The 20861-nt window shown below is 41.3% G+C and overlaps 1 protein-coding gene across 6 annotated transcripts in view; it reads right to left on the reverse strand.

Moving 5' to 3' along the window:
* The window catches only part of KIAA0319 (KIAA0319 ortholog), a 111387-nt gene that overhangs the window by 26594 nt on the left and 63932 nt on the right, over positions 1 to 20861 (reverse strand). For 5 of the 6 annotated variants that reach the window (XM_011962781.1, XM_011962786.1, XM_011962783.1 and 2 more), the window contains 8 exons: positions 18339 to 18531; positions 13304 to 13402; positions 11635 to 11732; positions 10308 to 10395; positions 9225 to 9317; positions 7542 to 7674; positions 5789 to 6017; positions 1898 to 2021 (listed from right to left, as the gene is read on the reverse strand). In XM_011962781.1, the coding sequence (XP_011818171.1) occupies positions 1898 to 2021; positions 5789 to 6017; positions 7542 to 7674; positions 9225 to 9317; positions 10308 to 10395; positions 11635 to 11732; positions 13304 to 13402; positions 18339 to 18531 (1057 nt within the window). Of the gene's footprint in view, positions 1 to 1897; positions 2022 to 5788; positions 6018 to 7541; positions 7675 to 9224; positions 9318 to 10307; positions 10396 to 11634; positions 11733 to 12760; positions 12928 to 13303; positions 13403 to 18338; positions 18532 to 20861 lie in introns of those variants that run through there. The other variant, XM_011962787.1, reaches the window with a different exon arrangement.

Raw genomic sequence — 20861 nt, forward strand, 5'->3', positions numbered from 1 at the left:
GGAAGGGATGGAAGGGAGGGAGGAAGAGAGACGGGGGGAGGGGACACAACAGAGAGGGAGGGAGGGGACATCCATGTGAAGAGACCTGTTTTATCAGGTAGGGCTTACTTCCTTTTGTCTCTATAGCCTCATTGCTAACACAGTGCCTGGCAAACAGTAAATGTTCAAAATATTTTAAATTAAATGTTGAAAGAAAGTAAAACATATAAAGTATTGCTGATATTGGCCAGGCATGGTAGCTCACGCCCGTAATCCCAGCACTTTGGGAGGCCAATGCAGGTGGATCACTTGAGGCCAGGAGTTCAAGACCAGCCTGGCCAACACGGCAAAACTCTGTTTCCACTAAAAATCCAAAAATTAGCCAGGCATGGTGGCACACATCTGTAATCCCAGCTATTCAGGAGGCTGAGGCACTAGAATCATTTGAACCTGGGAGGCAGAGATTGCAGTGAGTCGAGATCATGCCACTGCACTCCAGCCTGGACGACAGCGTGAGACTGTCTCACATAAAAAAAAAAAAAAAAAAAGTATTGCTAATATTGATATAAATAGATAAAATATCTGTTAACAAAAAAAAAAGGTCAGGTGTAGTGGCTCACACCTGCAATCCCAGCACTTTGGGAGGCCAAGGCTGAGAGGATTGCTTGAGCCCAGGAGTTTGAGACCAACCTGGGCAACAGAGTGAGACCCAGTCTCACAAAAAAAAAAAAAAAAAAAAGTCATATAGTCAAAAGCTGTAGCAGCCATTACCCAGTGTTTGCACCACACCACAGCCCCCATGATCCTACCCACTATATAACAGGAGTTTCCCTTTGCCATAGGGTAGAGTACTTGGGTGACCACACATTTACAAAGCCCTTTAGGATGGAGTCCTGGGCTCTCTTGGGGTCATCTACTGTCATTCCAATGCCTGCCCACCCTCCCCACCACCTCCCATTCCCACATCCCTACCTCTTGTTCTCTCTCTCCAATCACAGCAATTCCTTTTAAATCTTTGAATGTACCAGACTCTCTTCCTTGGCCCTCATGCATACTGTTCCCTCTACCTAAGAACTCTTCCTCTTCCCCTGTGCTGCCCACCCCTCCCCTTCTTCACCGACTAACTGTGACTTGTGCTTCAATCCTGAGCTCACGTACAAGCTCTTTGCAGATGCGTCACACCCAGGTCAGTGCTCTTTCTTTTGGGTCCTGTAGCACCCTGTAGTTATTTTAGTAAAGCATCAATCACAGAGTTTTATGTGAACTTCTCCATAAGCCCTACAAGGGCAGAGATCAAGTCTATCTTGTTTAATTCCACATCCCAGAGTCTAACTAATAGCACCTTTTATGTATTAGTGGCATAAATAAATAAGTTGTCTATAGGTTGAGTATAATCTCATTGCCAGGAACTGGATAGAGGTTCTGGGACTAACAAGCCTCTTCTAGAAAAGTTCTAAGGCAAAGGCCATTATCAAACAAAGGTATAACAACCTTTAAGGTTATTTAACTCAGGAGGTAGGCAGAGCCCTGGGTTTTCATGAAACTATTAATGAACAGTGACACTGAACTGGAACATGTTCCCCAATCTCTGGCTACATCTGAGTGTCAAGTCACACATAAGAACCAGCCCCTTCAAGATCGTCTGGAGTTCTCTAGAGCAGAGTGGGGCACGTGTGGAAGCGTCCACATGGTGAATCAGAACTCACAAGCAGTGCTGTGGATGGCTCCCATTTCATCCTTCATGCCATAGTTTACAGACAGCCAAGGCAAGATTTAGAACCGCAAAATGAACTTAGTTTTATATGGAGCTTTGGCACCCACAAGCCGGTACCACCAATGTGGCATCTCCAAACCCCAGAAGTCCAGCTATCATTTCTGTTTTACTCTCTGAGGCCAAATCTCTTTCTCCTCCACCTACCAGGCTGGACGATCACAGTCACCACAGCAGTGGACTGTTGCTGTGAAGAATCTGTCACCTTCAACTGAAATGTATAATCTCCTTCCTGCATTGCAGATAAATGAAGGTACGGTGTCTGCACGCCCTAAGTAATAGCAAATACAAAAATAAAAACAAAACAAAAAGAAAGTAAAGAAGCACAAGTAAATAGTATGACAGAATGAAAAACTAACAATTTTACTTAATACAGAGATCTTGCTCAAAAAGAAATGTGTTTGGTCAGGCACGGTGGTTCACATCTGTAATCCCAGCACTTTAGAAGGCCAAGGCAGGTGGATCAACTGAGGTCAAGAGTTCGAGGCCAGCCTGGTCAACATGGTGGAACCCTGTCTCTACTAAAAATATGTTTTAAAAATCAGCCGGGCATGATGGCGGGCACCTGTACTCCCAGCTACTTAAGAGGCTGAGGCACGAGAATCGCTTGGAACCTGGGAGAGGGAGGTTGCAGTGGGCTAAGATTACACCACTGCACTGCAGCCTGGGTGACAGAAAAAAGAAAAAAAATATGTTGGTCCCCAGGAAAGTGTGACCTAAACTCTACTGTGCATCCTCATACACTATTGAAGGAGTGTAAACTAGTATAGCCTTTTTGGAAGCCAATCTGAAAACAGCTATTAAAATATTAAATAAGCACATACTACAACCCAGTAATTCGACTTCTTAGTATCTACACCAGAGAAATGCACAAGGAGACTCGTCCATGGATGTTGACTGAAGCACAGTCTATCACAGCAAAACATGGAAACAATCTACACATCCATCAACAGGAGGATGGTCAAACACACTACGATATACTATGGAATACTAGTTTAAAAGAAAGAAGTTTAAAATCATGAGGCAGGTTTATAAATACTAAAACGGAAAATGTCAAAGATATACTAAGCAAAAAAAAAAAGAAAGTTGGGTCGCATTCAAAAGCAAACAGTAAAAAATTGTTTATAGAAATCCACACAAAAAAGAAACTTGTGGAACAATGCATACAATGTGAAAGGTATTGCTACATGTACATACACACACTTACACAGACACATGGAAAAGATTCTGAAAGTATACATATTAAACTGATAAAAATAATTATTTCCAGTAAGGACACTTGGATGGCAGTGGTGATCAATTTATTTGAACTTATTTTAGTAGAATTTATTTGAGCTTTTTTTTCCCCCCCGACAAGAGGCAATTCATGTATTACTTTTGTAATCAAAAATAATTTTTTGGCCGGGTGCAGTGGCTCATGCCTGTAATCCCAGCACTTTGGGAGGCTGCAGCGGGTGGATCATGAAGTCAGGAGTTCAAGACCAGTCTGGCCAAAATGGTGAAACCCCGTCTGTACTAAAAATACAAAAATTAGCTGGGCATGGTGGCAGGCACCTGTAATCCCAGCTACTCAGGAGGCTGAGGCAGAAGAATCACTTGAGCTTGGGGGGCGGAGGTTGCAGTGAGCCAAGATCGCGCCACTGCACTCCAGCCTGGACCACAGAGTGAGACTCCATCTCAAAAAAGAAAAAATAAGTAATAATAATAATAATTTTTTGCCGGGTGTGGTGGCTCATGCCTGTGATCCTAGCACTTAGGGAGGCCAAGGCGAAAGGATTGCTTAAGCCCAGGAGTTCAAGATCAGCCTGGGCAACATGGTAAAACCCCATTTTCACAAAAAAATACAAAAATTAGCCAGGTGTGGTGGTGTGTGCCTGTGGTCCTAGCTACTCGGGAAGTTGAGATAGGAGGATCTTTTGAGCCCAGGAGATCAAGGCTACGGTGGGCTATAGTCACATCACTGCACTCCAGCCTGGGTGACAGAGTGAGATCCTATTTCAAAATAAATAAATAATATAATTTTGTAAAAGTCTAACTCAATCCAAGTTTTTACAAAGTCATTTTTTCAACTGAGTATGCAATAGCTACACTTGGTGACCCCAGGTTAATAACCTTTCTTTTTTGTTGTTGGTAATAGTTTCAATTATTGCTTATGTTTGAAGTGCATGGCATCATGAAAGGGATTTTTAAGTCTTATTACAATTTATTTACTTTTATAGATCCCAAGATTGTCTAAAGATAAATGTATCTGTGTGCATTTTTTAAGATTTTAATGGAAAATTTGAAAAGAAAGTTGATACAAGATCAATTGGGTTACCAGGGGAACTTCTGAAATTTGAAATGCATACTTCTAAGAACTTTTGGAAAAAAAAAAAAAAATACTTTTCCCTACTTTGACTAAATAAGGCAAAGCACCTTTCTCTGAAAAGTTCAACAGGGAAAGTATAATTTCCCAGGAGTTGCCTCTAAATTGATCAGGTACGTGAATGCTTCTGCACACAACGTAAGGGAATGTTGTGGTAAATGGGAACTGAGCAGACTACTGTGTCTCACCGATGCTCCCAAGACAGCTGCATGTTTCAGGCAATTGCAAAGGTTCCACTTCCTTCCCCAGTAAGAACACAGCCTTAGCAGGCTGCTTGGTACAATTTTCAGACAAATATAAAAGGGTCTGATTCACAGACCTCATCTTTGTGATTGCTCCAGTTAATACCCCTTTGGACATCTTAATCAATCAAGCATAAGGCAATAAGGTTGCCACTATGGATATTATTTGGGGAAAGAAGAGAGAGGGTGTCTGGCAACTGGGCTGGTGTGTAGAGGCAAGGCTCACAGTGTGGCCCAGCCCTCAGAAACTTTGGATACCTGTCCAGTATGCCTGGATGAATTTTGAAGTATTAGCTTTGGATGCATAATTCCTAATAATTAAGTAAAAGAAAATTAGGAAGATTTTTTTAACGGTGAAAATACAAAATATCCCACCCTCCTGTTTTGTATGCAACCCACCTCTGAATCAGAATTCTTAACACAACAGAACATAGCACTTGCTACAACCCCTAGGTAGAGATGGACACCACCAAGAGGGTTCTCCAAGGATATCTAGACAACTCATGGCTCTTTCAAGTTCCATAAATCTACCCAGTCACTTTTAACTCCTCATAATTGCAAGGCATGTCCCAGGAACACCGGAAAGTAAAGCAGGTAAGTTTCCATGGAATGTCTGATTTTATCTTAAATACTAATTAGAAATGTATCTTGGACTGGTGAGGCGAAATTTGAAGGAGAAAAGGAAGATGGAAATGTAAGGTCCTATCTTTCTTTTTTTTCATGAAACTCTCAAAAAAATAACATAACTTCAAAAACACTAAGCTGATTAGCAACAAAAACAAATAGCTTTGCCAATCACAAAAAGAAGAATAAGCAAACACGTCTCTACTAAAAATATTTTTAAAGAATCAGCCAGGCATGATGGCGAGCACCTGTAAGTTTCCATGGAAACTTCACACACAACAGAAGTTTCAAGATTATCAAACATACTTAAAAGATTTGAACAAATCAAAAGGTAGATACAAACAAGACCCTAAAAAGTGACCAGTGGATGTAGACAGGATAACATGGAGTTTCTATAAACAGGAGAAACAGAATAACAAAACAAATTCTGATAATGAGGTTTAGATTAGATTATTTCTAAGGTTTCTCCCAATACGAAAATACTTCTCTAACAGATGTGAGACTTTTCCCAAACTGATCTCAAGATCTAATTTTCAGCACAGAGCCAATTGGTTGCTGTCCTGTGCTATCTAAGTGGGAGAGGGGAAGGGATGTAAACTTGGAAGATTTGTGAGCTTCGGTCCTTTTCCAATAGTTGTAATATATCAGGTAACTTTACAAAATAAATTATCTAAATTGAACTGCCTACCCCAACTAATAGCAGATAGGTAGGGAGGTAGATAGATAGATAGATAGATAGATAGATAGATAGATAGATAGACAGACAGACAGACAGACAAAAGTCTGAAGGCAGGATGGAGAACTTGCCTCCATGGCCACATGTTTGCCCTCACTCCCAGGACCCAGGGACCACTCATAGAGGACAATCTGGTGATCGTCACTGCTCTGGTTTCCATTCAAAGTGATGGAGTTTTGAGGCAAAGTTATGGTGTGATTTGGTCCAGCATTAGCAACTGGTGGGTAGTCCACAGCGTTGTTGACTATTAGGGCTGCAGTTGTAGAGTTAGTGGCTCCGTCCGAGTCTGTAACAGTCAACCTACAAAAAGGAGAAGAAACCATAGTTGGAAGAATATGCCAGGCTGGGCGCAGTGGCTCACGCCGGTAATCCCAACACTGTGGGAAGCTGAGGTGGGAGGATTGCTTAAGTCCAGGAGTTCTGAGACCAGCTGGGCCATAGAGTGAGACTCTGTCTCTATTTAACAACAACAACAACAAAATTAGCCGGTGTGGGCATGCATACCTGTAGTTCTAGCTACTTCGGAGGCTGAGGTGGGAGGATCACTTGAGCCCAGGAGGTCAAGGCTGCAGTGAGCCGATATTGCTCCACTGCACTGCAGCTCAGGCAGCAGAGCAACAGACCGTCTCAAAAAACAACCAAAAAAAAAAAAAGCAGACAAAAAAATAATACGCCAAATCTCAAGGTAAACTTAGGTCAATTTAGTCTGCTCATGGAACAGTTCTCAGGAGAACTCAGAACAGTTAAAAATAGAAATTTAAGAATGAAGCAAAGATAAACACAGACTTGATATTTTTGTTTGATTTTGTTGCTGTTGATTATTTTGGTTTTAGTTCATAACATATTGATGTCAGAGTTTCACCTTCCTGGATTTCTGATTAGCTTTTGAGATGCTGGGTGAAGAAACCATCCTCACCCAACATAGATGCCACTCTCTAATAACGGAGACTAAAAATGGATCAGCTTTAAGTTCTGCCTTCAGGTTGAGCATGCAGAGACAGCAAATCACTCCTGAATTTTCAGCTACGAAGCTTTTTAATTTTTAATCCTTTTCTAGAGGACTTATAATTATGTTTTCAGGATACTCCTTGCAAAGCGATGTTAGGATTAAGCACTTTCAAATGCGACCCAGTGCTCAACCTCTGTAAACAAAAAAGAGAAGTGCATTAACCTTCCTGCACTAAACTAATTCCTAATGTGGTCCTGAGGACAGTAAATTCACAAATGGGTCACTTCATCTTTCTACATTAAAGATGGTGGTGGGAGCAGTGATGAGTGCTAAATAATATCAATAGGCATATGACAATGAAGCTGTGGCAAGAACACAGGCCTTCCTTGCAGGGAAAGCACATGTAGGTGGCACCTGTGCATTCTGAGCTTCCTTCCACACTATCCCTCATACTCCACACAACCAAGAGCCAACTTCCACTTCTGGCTCAGACAGCAAACCAAACACCTAAAGTCCTTCCTTCTCAACCAGGCTGAGTCAGGACACTTTCTGGGCCCATTAGGAAATTTCTTCCTGGGTTAGCAGCAGTAACCTGTTCCAATCAGATGGTAAAGCATAATTAAATACAAATGAATGAAATGAGTCTCATAAAGTACCTTTCACTATACATAAATTTCACTCTAATGAATAAATAAAGTTCATTATTCATGATTGATGAGGATATCAGAGTCTCCAGTGGCATCAAAGCAAAACCCCCATGAAAGCCAAATCTCTTTTGATCAAAATAAGAAGTGCAGTGTTTTGTGTGCATTAATTTGAAGAAACAGTAAAAATGTAAGTAGCAGGCAGCACAATAAAGGCAGGGACCCACTTGCCTGAAACTATAGTTACCAGGATCAAGGTTAGACAAGCGTAAGACAGGAGAGTCAACTGAAGTCTTCTCTTCTATGAAGGGCCCGCTAATTTCTTCCCAGTGATAACTCACTATTTCAGTATCATCTGTACTTTCTAAAAGATTAAGAAATAGAGACAAGAATGAAATACAAGAAGAGGAAGACATAAGTTTTATACTTTAATTACTGCATATTTAAATTCATTTTTATATGAAATTATGTACTTGCCTAGATCTCAACAGATATATATTGTATTAGAAGGAGGTTCTTTCCTACTCCTGAAATTATATCACTATTTTTCTCCTGGATTTCCACCAGATTTGACTGAGGCTGTTCCCACTCAGTTGAATATTTAAGAAGCACAGTGACAGAGGCTTTTGCTTTTATAAAACAGGAGTCAACAAAATGCAGCACATGGAAATGCTACTTCTGCTCACCTCAGCTACAGCACCCGAGCTCCTACTGATCATTTTAAATAGGCACCTGAGCTGACAGGTTCAAAGAGACTTGAGTTTCTTTTCTATAACTTACAAAACATCTTTTACTACCTTAATTATTAAGGGGTAAATCCAGAGAAAGGTCACATCCTTACATGAAAATTTTCCATTTCTACTTTAAAAGAGAACAAACAAAATGTGCCATGCAGATTCACAGAAATTCAGACCTGGAAAGGGGCTAGTTTCATCTAATTCATTTAAGGAAAGAACAAGTTCATGTGACAGATTAATAATCACAAACAGTTGCCTGTAAATAAGCCACACTGAATTAGAGGAATCAAAATGTGACCTATTTGCTCATGTAAATATTTCCATTTAAAATATGCATTATTTTCATGTTGCTAAGATGGAAATGTGGACTATTTTTGAATAGACGCAAATGGTCATGTCAATGTGAACTCTGTAAATTTGCAGGCTTGCAAGATAGAGCAGCTTTAATGGCTAACAAGTATTCTTCTCCTAACAACCAAGGCAACCGTTCTTCACTCTCTAAAGGATTTGGTATTAGCTTTGTGATTAAATGTACATAAAATACAATTACCTGGTGCACCGATAAGGTTGAACCTAGTCAAACACAGGATGTTTTCAACCAATTCTTATTTACATGGACAACTGTAGTTACACAGGGGTCCCTTCCACATATACTCCAATAGAAGAAATGATCTCTGAACAAATATACAAAACCATCACACTCCCTCACTGAAGATATCCCTTCTAAGAGTTCTTAAAAGCGATTTTCCCATCTGGTGGGGGGCACCTCCCCTCCCGAGTCAGGTCACGGGAGCTCCTCTCTGGCATCTAATTAATTCTTTTAAAATAATCTTCTAAAATAAGTTATATATATAAAGATATATACATATATGAAGTGATTTTCCAACTACTCTCCATACATACCACACCAGAAGGAGATTCTTCAATAATTGCTATAATTTCCTATCAAACGGCCAGGCTCTAAAGAACTTTCTAATAGAACAGACAAAAGGTGAAGGGAAAATAAGCACAGGATAGAGGAGCTAAAGGAACTAAAGAAGACATAAAACTAAAGAAGGAGGTGATTATTTATCAAAGTAACAGCCCATAAGTCCTCCCAGCTTTGATGCAGAGCACCCATTACATTTCGTAGCATGTAGAGAAAAAAGAAATCCCTAAACTATCACAGGATACACACGGCTGCCATCAATGAGGGCTGACGTCAAAGGCAAAGTGAGCTCTTGCAGTTGGGGAGAAACAACGGCTACAGGTGGCAGGTTGGCTCTTCTGGCTGTAACAGAGAAAAAAGGACAGTGACTGAGCCCGTGTTGGGTATGCATATGTCATTACCCACATAAAATCATCTACTTTAAAAAATTGACTATTAAATGTCCTGTCAAGAAGGTGTTTATCCGACAGGCCTCAGCTATAGAAATCACTTTTTAAAGTCTGGAGTCTCTCTGAATTTCAGGAGCTTGTCTGTACATTTACACTTTTGCATGTAAGCCCAGGGTCAGTGAAGATGTACAGTAATAACCAAGGGGCTCATCACAGAGTGTGAGCAGTAATTACAGAGCAGGAGCAAGGGATCACAGTTCCAGGTCCTGCGATTGACTGGATCTTATATCTCTGACTGAAGGCAACTCGACCCCAACCATGCTTTAGCTGTAATAATAACCAGGCAGAATATGCAAAAGATAGAACCATCAGGCCCTCAGGGTGGGCTGAAGTTGGTGCAGGGGAGGTTCACCTTGATTGGGTAGGTTGTGCCCTCAGCACAGGTGAGGGGGTGGTGGGGACTGAAAGCCAGCCCATGTTCTACGCAACAAGCCAGGGCTGTGCCCACCCAGCCCAAGAACCACCTGTTTCTAATTGACACGAATACACTGATCAATGGGCACACATTTTCCCCTGACCTCTTGGTTGCTAAGTTGAGTGTATTTAATATGCCCCTGCTCTGAAGGTGCTGAATCATGGAGAGTGGAGGTAGAAGTTAGAGAGGATGGCGTAAATGTCAGATAGACAGGGCTAAGGTAGATTCGCCACCATTCAAGAGCAGCCAGCAATAACCTTGTCAAGCAAGTACTAAGTGATATACGAAAGGTAGAAAAAAAACAAAAGAAAACATAATCTTTGCATGTTTTCTCTACAATGGAGCCTAATTCAAAATAGGTTTTCTCTCTCTAGATAGATAGGTAGATAAATATAGATATAGTCATCCAGGCACCAAAAATTGAGATAAATGTGCACAACAGGAGGCCATTCTCTTACACAGACTTACCAGGCTTAACAGTGACATTGACAAATCCTTCTCCAAAGGCATTTTCACTAGAAACAGTGACTTTGAAGACATAAAGTCCGACGGACAACTGTAACATAAAGAAAAGTTATACAATTCAACATGCAAGACATGATGGGCCCACTACCTAGAAAAAGCTAAAATGTCCCAGAAGCTACACTCGTAAAGTCAGCATAGAGAAGGGGCTCAGGAGAGAGTCTCATTTGGATCTGCCAAGAGGCTGCCACATGTTTGAAGCCTGAATTCTGGAACACTAAGGATCACCTACACAGGCCTTCAGCTTCACTACAGAGGGCTTCACAGAGGCCTAGGTGAGATGGACCAGCAGAGGGCAGCAGTTCTCAAACGTGTGTATGGAATCTTGCATTTTTACCACCTAGCTCTAGTGCGTTGGTTGCCGGTGGTCTGGATGCCACACTTTGAGAAATCGAGCTCCATGACATGAGGGTGATACAAGTCTGTGTTGTACCATTAGCTGTGTGATCCCTGGAAATGAAGTCAACATAATCATCTGGTAGGAAACTAGACCTCTAGTCAAGCTAAGTCAGTTTATATATCCTCCTAGGCCAGAAAGAGGGCATGTTTCTTGTGAGAGCTTGTATCATAGAGCAATATGTGATAGGGCAATTTGTGACCTGGAATGGAATTATTTGCAACTCTAGAGATGTGCTGGATTGAGAACCAGAGATAAGTAAAAATGTCCTTAACACTGCAAGGAGAGCAAGAGTTAGATCTGGTTTTTAACCTCAATGCAATGCTTGTGGGACAACCAGGGTCTTTTCCCCAAACTGAGATATACCAAGTAGCCCAAATAAAGAAAAGCCATCCAAAGCCTCTTAACCATCTGCCTGCCTACTTGCATGGCTGAAACTTCATTCGTTCATATCCTTCTTTTGATCTTACCATAAGAAAGATGTTTGCAGCTAGGCGTGGTGGCTCACGCCTGTAATCCCAACACTTTGGGAGGTCAAGGAGAGCAGATCACTTGAGGTCAGGAATTCAAAACCAGCCTGGCCAACATGGTGAAACCCCACCTCTACTAAAAATACAAAAAAATTAGCCAGGCGTGGTGACACGCACCTGTAATCCCAGCTACTCGGGAGGCTGAGGCAGGAGAATCACTTGAACCCAGGAGGCAGAGGTTGTAGTGAGCTGTAATTGTGCTACTGCACTCCAGCCTGGGCAACAGAGCAAGACTCTGTCTCCAAGAAAAAAGAAAGACGTTTGGGTTCAGTAGCTAAGAAGGTATTAACTGAGTTCTATGCCATTATGCTGTGCTGTCAGACACAGCCAGTCTCCAGTTACTTACTTGAGAGAGATTAAGAGTTTGCATGTGTCCTTGTTTTATTTCACCTTGATAGTCTATGGGGTGGTTTATTAAACTCCATTCATAGTTGTAGGTTGTTTCTGAGAGCAAAAAATAAATATGAGTAGTTATAAATTCTGAGAGGTCACTAGATAACCTGGGCAGAGGGAAGATGACAGTCTTTAAACCACCAGTGCAGATTACCTTAGATACACTCAACTCAGCTTTCTTTTTTTTTTAATTTATATATATATATATTTTTTAATTTATTTGTTTTTTTCCCCTTGCTCTTGCTATCATCTTATGAACTCGACTTTCAACTAACAGCCAAGTAAAGAATAACACGTATCTTCTTAATGTAACATTTCTTTTTTTGTTATAAAAACATACAACTTACAGGAAATTTTTTTTTTTTTTTTTTTTTTTTTTTGAGACGGAGTCTCGCTCTATCGCCCAGGCTAGAGTGTAGTGGCCAGATCTCAGCTCACTGCAAGCTCCGCCTCCTGGGTTTACGCCATTCTCCTGCCTCAGCCTCCCAAGTAGCTGGGACTACAGGCGCCTGCCACCTCGCCCGGCTAGTTTTTTGTATTTTTTAGTAGAGACGGGGTTTCACGGTGTTAGCCAGGATGGTCTCGATCTCCTGACCTCGTGATCCACCCGTCTCGGCCTCCCAAAGTGCTGGGATTACAGGCTTGAGCCACCGCGCCCGGCCAGGAAATTTTTAAAATGTATAAAGTTAAAAAAATAAAACCTCCCTAATTTAACCGTTAGTATTTGATGAGTTTTTTTCTAGGGGGCTGCATCTGACTATCCACATCAGTTTTAACATAGTATAATCCACTGTGCTTTTCTCTTTTTAACAAAAGGCAAGGACATTTCAATTCATTTGATCTGTTGTAGGAGTTTATTTAAGGACACAAAAACAGAGTATAAACATGTCTATGTTAAGATGCAACTGTCTCCCAGCTTCAGATATTAGTAGTTAAAATATAAGATACCTCATCTCAAAGGATTAAAATGCAAATGCCAAATATTATCATCTCTGTGTATAAAATTTTGACCAATACGTGATGGAGAAAAAAATGAATTAAAGAACTAAGCCGAAGCCGAATGAGAAATAGTCAAACACCTTAAGAACAATGCATTTGACAGGCCACAGGTCCCAGGTCAAATGCTTACTGAATGGTAGAGCACTGGACAAGTAGAAGAAAGAGCATTTTGAATACAATTTTTTGAGCAGCTAGCGTGAGGCATCCTGAGAACCTCAGAACCGTGATTGTCAACGCCACACTATCTGCAAACAAACCTACAGGTGCACGCCACTTCCCTCTCATCCCGGTGGAATCTTCCCAGGTTCTATGGGTCATCACGGGTCAAGAACTGGTACGTGGCAACCTCTCCTGGTCTGCTTTGTATCATCAGAAATGTATGACTTTCCATCCTGATCAATTAAATGATACATACTGTACTTCAGTTCCGAGATTCTTACTCCATTTTAAACTATTTCAACAAATTTTGATGCTTAAGGATAATCAAAGCCTTGTCTTCCACCTTTGTTTGTGACATCGTGCAATGTTGTGAAAAAGAATCGGCATTGTAAATAGTCTGTAAGGACCTGCTAGGGAAGAACACTCCAGTTCCTAGTGGTCAGGAAGGAAGGTTAAACTCTCACCTGCAGGTGGCGCTGGCACAACAAAGGCCTTCAGTTCAACTTCATTGTCCGGTAAAGTTATAATTAGGTTATCTCCAGCCGATACCATAAGTTCTTTCACTAAAAGTTAATTAGAAATAATACATGCAATTATATAATATAATGTGTTACATTACTACTCTACACTAGATCTGTTTTCAGTATCCGTAAATTAAAATAGCATATGTTTTTGTAATAGCTCTACGTAAGATTTTAGCTAAGGTACGTTTTTCCTCTGGTTAGAAATTGAACTGTACACTGTATTATAGTGCAGGGTTTTAAACCACAAATATGAGTTGGCACTGTGACAAAAATAACGATTCAAATTGACTGAGCAATGTATTGGGTGACAAGAGTTGCGTGAAACAGCTTTGACGCAATTGTGGATTGGGTCCATTTTCTCCCTTGCTACCAGCTTTTCTTGACTCCCTGGTGTGAGCTATTTTTAGTTATAAAAAGATTGAGTGTAATCCTAAGTGTTTCTGTCTCATTAGTCACACTCCACTCAGTTCTGATAGTAGCCTCATGAATTACTGCTAATGACCTTGTATTTGGAACCTTTCCAAGACAAAATCCAGTCACCCTCAATATAAAAAGCCTATTTTAACTTAAGCAGCAGGCACATTAAGTCTTATCAAAAGTGCTTAGCCACCAAGTAAGCATTCAGAACAATACTTATTTACTTTCTCTATAACCAGATTACATTGATATATTCATAAATTCTATCGGTTTGACTCCACTGGACATTAGTTTCACTTGTAAAATATATTGTGATATGTCCAGATACTACACAGAGAAAAGCAGATTTTTAAAAAAAGCTGGGTGCTCTCCAGAGGGATCAGCTGTGAGGAGATGTCAGACAGGTTGTTCATTTAATCCACTCCCCTTCTCTCAGTCCTCAGTCCCTCGAGTGCCTCCTAGATCAGCTGCAGGGGCTCTCAGTGGCTTTGCTGGCTCCTCTCTTGTCATTTTCACTAACTCTTTATCCTGAAAGTCAGCAACTGTAGACCTAGAAAGGACATTGACCCAAATCTATCCTGTTGTAGATGGGGAAATTAAATCCTAGAAAAGCAAAGTTGTCCAAAGCTGTATGGTAATTAGCAATAGGTCCACCAATATTTAATTAATTTAAATGTATGTATTTCAACAAACACTTATATATCAGATTAAAGTGTGCTAGGCATTGCCCCAAGGGCTTTAAAATGATCAGTTCATTTAATCCTCATTACAACTGTATGCAGTAGGTTCTATTAAAATGCAAAGATCCTGGGCCAAACTCCCAGGCCAGTTTCTTTTTCCATATACTACACATCTTCTCTTCCACTATTATCTTTCTCTCTATGGGAGCTCAGGATCAAAGTAAATACAAAAGTTGGAGAGAGTAATCTCCAAAATACATTGCCCACAGAAAAGCTCAGGAAACATGACCCTTAGGTCTTGCATATTCTAATAGCTTCCTTATTGGAAAATCTAATGGAAGCTTTGCAATCCTCACCATGACCTCTGCAACACATGGATTTTTGATACGTCTTCCTTTTTGGAACTACAGGAGACCACGACATGCCACCCCAAAATATGATTTGTGAAAGGGAAATAAATCTCGGGACCCCCAAATCACTAAGCCAAAGGGAAAAGTCAAGCTGGGAACTGTGTCAGGCAAACCTGCACCCCTCATTGTATTCCTAAACAAATACCTACAAAGATTAAAAAAAAAAAAAAAAAAAAAAGCTACATGCCTCCCTTATAATTTGCCCACAAAGAAATTCCTTGTGGGCCTCAAGATCTTTGCCCTAAAACAGTTTTGTTGAATTTCACCCTGGCAGTATAAATCAATAGTTTATCTTTACAGGTACAGGGGGTGGGGAAAAGGACAGAGCTCAGTCATCCCTCTGCTCACCTGAGACAAACGCATATCTAATTGCTTCCTCTGCCCTATTGTTTACGGAAAAATACAGATTCACTAAGCCAGACAAGGCATAAGTGACTATTCCTCTACCCCCTCTCACAAGTAAATTGTGTATTCAGTGAAAGACTGATCAAAGACTCAATGCAATATTTGTCTCTTATCTACCTGTGACCTGAAAGACCCCCTTCCAGTTGTCATGCCTTTCTGGACCGAACCAATGTACATCTCACACACACTGATTGATGTCTTATGTCTCCCTAAAATGTATAAAACCAAGGTGGCCAGGCACAGTGGCTCGCACCTGTAATCCCAGTACTTTGGGAGGCTGACGCAGGTGGATCACTTGAAGTCAGAAGTTCGAGACCAGGCTGGCCACCACAGAAAAAACCCCGTCTCTACTAAAAATATAAAAATTAGCCGGGCATGGTAGTGGGTGCCTGTAATCCCAGCTACTTAGGAAGCTGAGGCAGGCAAATCGCTTGAACCTCGGAGGCAGAGGTTGCAGTGAGCCAAGGTCACGCCACTGCACTCCAGCGTGGCCACGAAGCAAGATGCCATCTGAAAACAAACAAAAAAAACAAGCTGTACCCTGACCACCTTAGGTACATGTCGTCAGGACCTCCTGAGGCTGTGTCACTGGTGAGTCCTTAACCTTGGCAAAATAAACTTTCTAAATTGGTTGAGACCTCTCAGATACTTTTGGTTCACAGACTATAAGAAACTAGAATATGCCATTGCAACTATAACTCTATTATATAAGGATTATTTTGAGCTCTGTGTTTTTTTGTTTTTTTGTTTTTGTTTTTGTTTTTTTAAAGAAACATCAGACCAAGAGGAGCTCTGAAAACAGAGTACAAGTTACTCCTTTGTAAGGGAAATTTGTATCTATAAAGGAAATCTCCATTTGTAAGGGTATCTCCTTCTATACTAGGAAGAGAAGGGTGACTAAATTCCAAGAGATCCACATCAATAGAGAAGGTCCTGACAAATCCTCATGATAAACCTCACTCTTGCTTGCTTTACTTATTCTGGGCACCTTTGGCCACTTGCCTTCCCCACAATCTTCTTTCCTTGTTTTAGTTCAAGATGCTATATAAGCCAGAGTTCCAGGCTTATATAATATAAGCTTATATAATGTAATAAACCTCTTTGAGATTTCCTCATTTCCCTGGGTATCTCCCACATGTAGGTAAGATGTAGTTATAAACTTGTTTTTGTTTTTGTTTTTTCTCTTGTGAATCTATCTTTTGTTATAGGGGCACTAGCCTAGAACTTAGAAGGGTAGATGGAAAATTATTCCCTCCTCGATAGAACTCTCTCCCTCTAGCTTTCCTCTTTATCTCCCACCTCTCTGGCACAACTACCCAATCAGTTTTGCAGACTCCTTCTGCACTTTCAGTTCCTTATATAATGATGTCCCCAAAGTTCCAGTCCTCAGGCCTTTCCTCAGCTCACCCCCCTCTCTCCCTGGATGATCTCCTATGTTCCCCATGTCTCCAACTATCACCTCCACACTGACGACTCGCAATCCTTTATCTTCAGCCCAACCGCTCATCTAATTTTAATTCTGTATTTTCGTATGTCTTAGCGTCCTCTTCCTTCACATCCTTACATTCATTCAATCACTCATCAAATCCTTGTGAATCTGTTCCCTTCCTGTCTCCTAAATCTGGTTCCTTCCCTCCATCTCTGCAATCACTCACCATAGCCTTTTCATGGATCCTGTTGCCTCTAGTCAACTCCACACTATTTTCTTTTTTTCTTTTTTTTTTTTTCTTGGGATGGAGTCTTGCTCTGTCACCCAGGCTGGAGTGCAGTGGCGCGATCTCGGCTCACTGCAAGCTCCACCTCCTGGGTTCGCGCCATTCTCCCTCAGCCTCCCGAGTAGCTGCTGGGACTACAGGCGCCCACCACCACGTCTGGCTAATTTTTTGTATTTTTAGTAGAGATGGGGTTTCACCATGTTAGACAGGATGGTCTCGATCTTCTGACCTCAGGATCCTCCCGCCTCAGCCTCCCAAAGTGCTGGGATTACAGGCATAAGCCACTGCACCCAGCCCTTTTTTATTCGTTTTTTACTTTTTTCAAGACAGTCTTGATCTGTTGCCCAGGCTGGAGTACAGTGGAGCGATCTCAGCTAACTGCAACCTCTGCCTCCCAGGTTCAAGCAATTCTCCTGCCTCAACCTCCCAAGTAGCTGGGATTACAGGTGTGTGCCACCATGCCCAGCTTATTGTTTTGTATTTTTAGTACAGATGGGGGTTTTACCATGTTGGCCAGGCTGGTCTCGAACTCCTGACCTCATGATCTACTCGCCTGGGCTTCCCGAGGAGGGAGTAATCCACATCCAAACAAAATCCCAGATCCAAACGCCTGGGATTACAGGTGTGAGCCACTGCGCTCATCCCACGCTATTTCTTAATACAAATCTGATCATTTTGCTTTCCTGCTTAAAACCATTCAGGGATTCTCTATACCCATCCAGTAAAGTGCAGAATCTTTAGCACAAAATACATGATCTTTCCAGTTCTTGTCCTGCTTACCAATCCAGTTCCAGCCATACTGAATCCCTTACAGTTCTTCCGAAATGTCCCATGAGCTCTTGTACTTCTGTTTTCTTGCACAGGCAATGAATGAGAGATGATGGTTGGGAAGCACTGAGCATATTGCCTGGCACTCTGTAAGTGCTCAGTAGATACAATGATCACTATTGTTACTACACATGTTGCTCCCTCCACCTGAACAACAGACCAATGCCATCTTTGCTGGCTCACTCTATCCTAGCATCGTCTCCTCTGGAAAGGCATCCCTGGACCCTCCTAGTGGATCAGGGTGCCCCTCTGCTCCCACAGCAGCCTCTCACAGCACTTACCACATTGTATCAGAACCACCTCTTTACCTGTCAGTCTCCTCTCTTGGACTATGGAGTCCCTGAGGGAAAAGACAATGTCTTATTCATCTTTTTATTCCCAGTATGCAGAACGTTTCTGGCACATGATAGATGCTCAAAAATGTGCCTGGAGGGAATGAGTAAACTTTAAAAGTTGTCACTACCAAATTCTACAGCCTATCTTCAGTACATTTCTTGAAATTGTATTTTTTAAAAGTTACCTGTCCGGGGAGCAGTGGTAGGAGATATGGGTAGCTCAGATGGGGTGGACCCAGAGGGGGCTGTGCTAGTGGGAGGTGTTGGGATGCTGTGCTCTGTACTCCCCAGGGTGACTGTGAGCACTGGGCTTTTCTCCACGGTGGCTGAGCTGAGCTCCAGGCTTGCTGGAGGAAGACTATGGGAAGGCATTAGAACCTATGAGATCAATTACAAGGATAAATTGTTATGAAAAACAGAAAAAAAAAAACAGTTCAACTCTTCAAGCAATTCAGTGTTACCAACCTTTTTCATAAATTAGCTTCAGTAATGTTTGAAAAACCATGAATAATATTGCAAAACTCTGGAACTCTAGACCATCTCTCTCAAGCACTCTCTTTGCTGTCTATTAGAAATATAAGGCAACTGTGGGTTGGACAATTAGTATAGGTGAACACACACAAACACTCAAAGAATGAGAAAGTAATTATAGTAGCCCCTAAACTGATGAGTTCAATGGACTGAATGTTTCTGCCCCACACCTCCTTCCACCCCCCAAAATTCATTTGTTGAAATCCTAACCCTCAATGTGATAGTATTTGGAGGTAGGGCCTTTGGGAAGTAATTAGATTATGAGGGTAAAGCCTTCATAAATAGGATTGGTGCCCTTACACGTAGAGGAGAGAGAGCTAGCTAGTTCTCTTTCCTCCTTGTAAGGACACAGCAAAAAGATGACTACCTATAAATCAAGAAACCCTCACCAAGAACCCAACCCTGCTGGCATCCTGATCTCAGACCTCCAGACTGTAGTACTGTGAGATATAAATGTCTGTTGTTTAAGCCACCCAGTTCATGGTTGATATGGCTAGGCTTTGTGCCCCCACCCAAATCTCATCTTGAATTATAATCCCCACGTGTCAAGGGAGAGACCAGATGGAGGTAACTGGATCATGGGAACAGTTTCTCCCATGCTGTTCTTGTGATAGTGAGTTCTCACAAGATCTGGTGGTTTTATAAGCATCTGGCATTTCCCCTGCTTGCTCTCTTACCTGCTGCCATGACCTTCCCTGAGGTCTCCCCAGCCATGCCGAACTGTGAGTTAATTAAACCTCTTTCCTTTATTAATTAACCAGTCTTGAGTATGTCTTTATAGCGGTATAAGAATGGACTACTACAATGGTATTTTGTTACAGCAGCACAAGCTAAGCCAATCACTAGAGCAACAATTGAAGACAATCAAATAATTCAATAGTAAACAGGCTTCTAGAGTAAGTCATTTTTATTCATTTTATTCATTATGTATAACCGATAACTTAAAGTTACAGAGTTAGCCGAGTTAAAGTTTTTGAACTAAACAGTTTGTGCCAAAGTCTCATATTATGATAATAAAATATTTTCTGAGACTTTTAGTCAATAACTGTGTGGGGCCAGGAAAGTAAAACTCTTAGACTAAGAATATAGAAGACCCACAGGGGCCATGTGCAGTGAGAAACCCACAGAAAGAAAAGCTATAATTCAAATGTAAATCAGAGAGGGGGCCATTGGTGCTAATTGAAAAAATAGCTACTCTTTTCTACAGTTGAGAAAAGTCAGTAAGGATATGGCATACATTTTGTGCTTGGAAGTGTGATCATTTATATCACTACTAATAGTAACTGAGCCCCCACTGGGTTCCAGATATTTACTAGGCAACTGGTGAAACCTTCTGCAACTAAATTTCCAGAACCAAGGCAAAAAAAAAAAAAAAAAAAAAAACACGAAATGATGAAACTAAGCTGTATTGACCAAAGTAAGGGAAACCAATTGACCAACATTTTAAAAATCAGGTGGTGGGTCTACTATATAATTTTAAGATGTTTAATTTAATTGAATTTTCAGGTATCCGGATTTGTGAAGTGAGTGCTACAGATTAAGCTGTTCATTGAATCTGTGCTCTCTAAGAATAGCATGAAATTCAGAATTACTGCAAACCAGGACTGCAGTAATGTTACGTGTCCATAATATTTTATACTGGGGCCTTTGCAAATCCCATAGGATTAATTGAATTGAATTTTTTTTTTAGTTTTATCAAGTCCTGAAAAATTATTGCCAAGTTGAAATAAAGAATGAAGGTAGACAGTGGTCAAAGAAATTAAGGCACTTTGGGCCAAGGTCACTAAGCCAGAAATGGCTGAAGGGGAAGAAAACCCTCATCCAGCTCTTCTCTAAAACATTCACTTTTCCACCATGCTGCCTCTCCAGCTTGGAGTCACATGCCAATTCTTCCCTTCACTATTCAGAAATCCACCCACAACCTCCACCACAGAACTCCTCACTAAGTCATCAGGACACAAGGTCCTCTCTGACAAACCCCTCCAAAGAAAAATGAATCCTCTATGGGAAGCCATGAGCACGGCATCTCCCATTTCAGCCTTCAAGTTAACCTGAGCCTCATCAGTAAAAGTTTCAAATGGCTCTTGTTTCTATGTTCTCTACTCATTTATTTTAAAACAACTTGTGGCCGGGCGCAGTGGCTCAAGCCTGTAATCCCAGCACTTTGGGAGGCCGAG

This window comes from Colobus angolensis, unplaced genomic scaffold, assembly GCF_000951035.1.
Source record: "Colobus angolensis palliatus isolate OR3802 unplaced genomic scaffold, Cang.pa_1.0 Scaffold6, whole genome shotgun sequence".
Lineage (NCBI taxonomy): Eukaryota > Metazoa > Chordata > Mammalia > Primates > Cercopithecidae > Colobus > Colobus angolensis.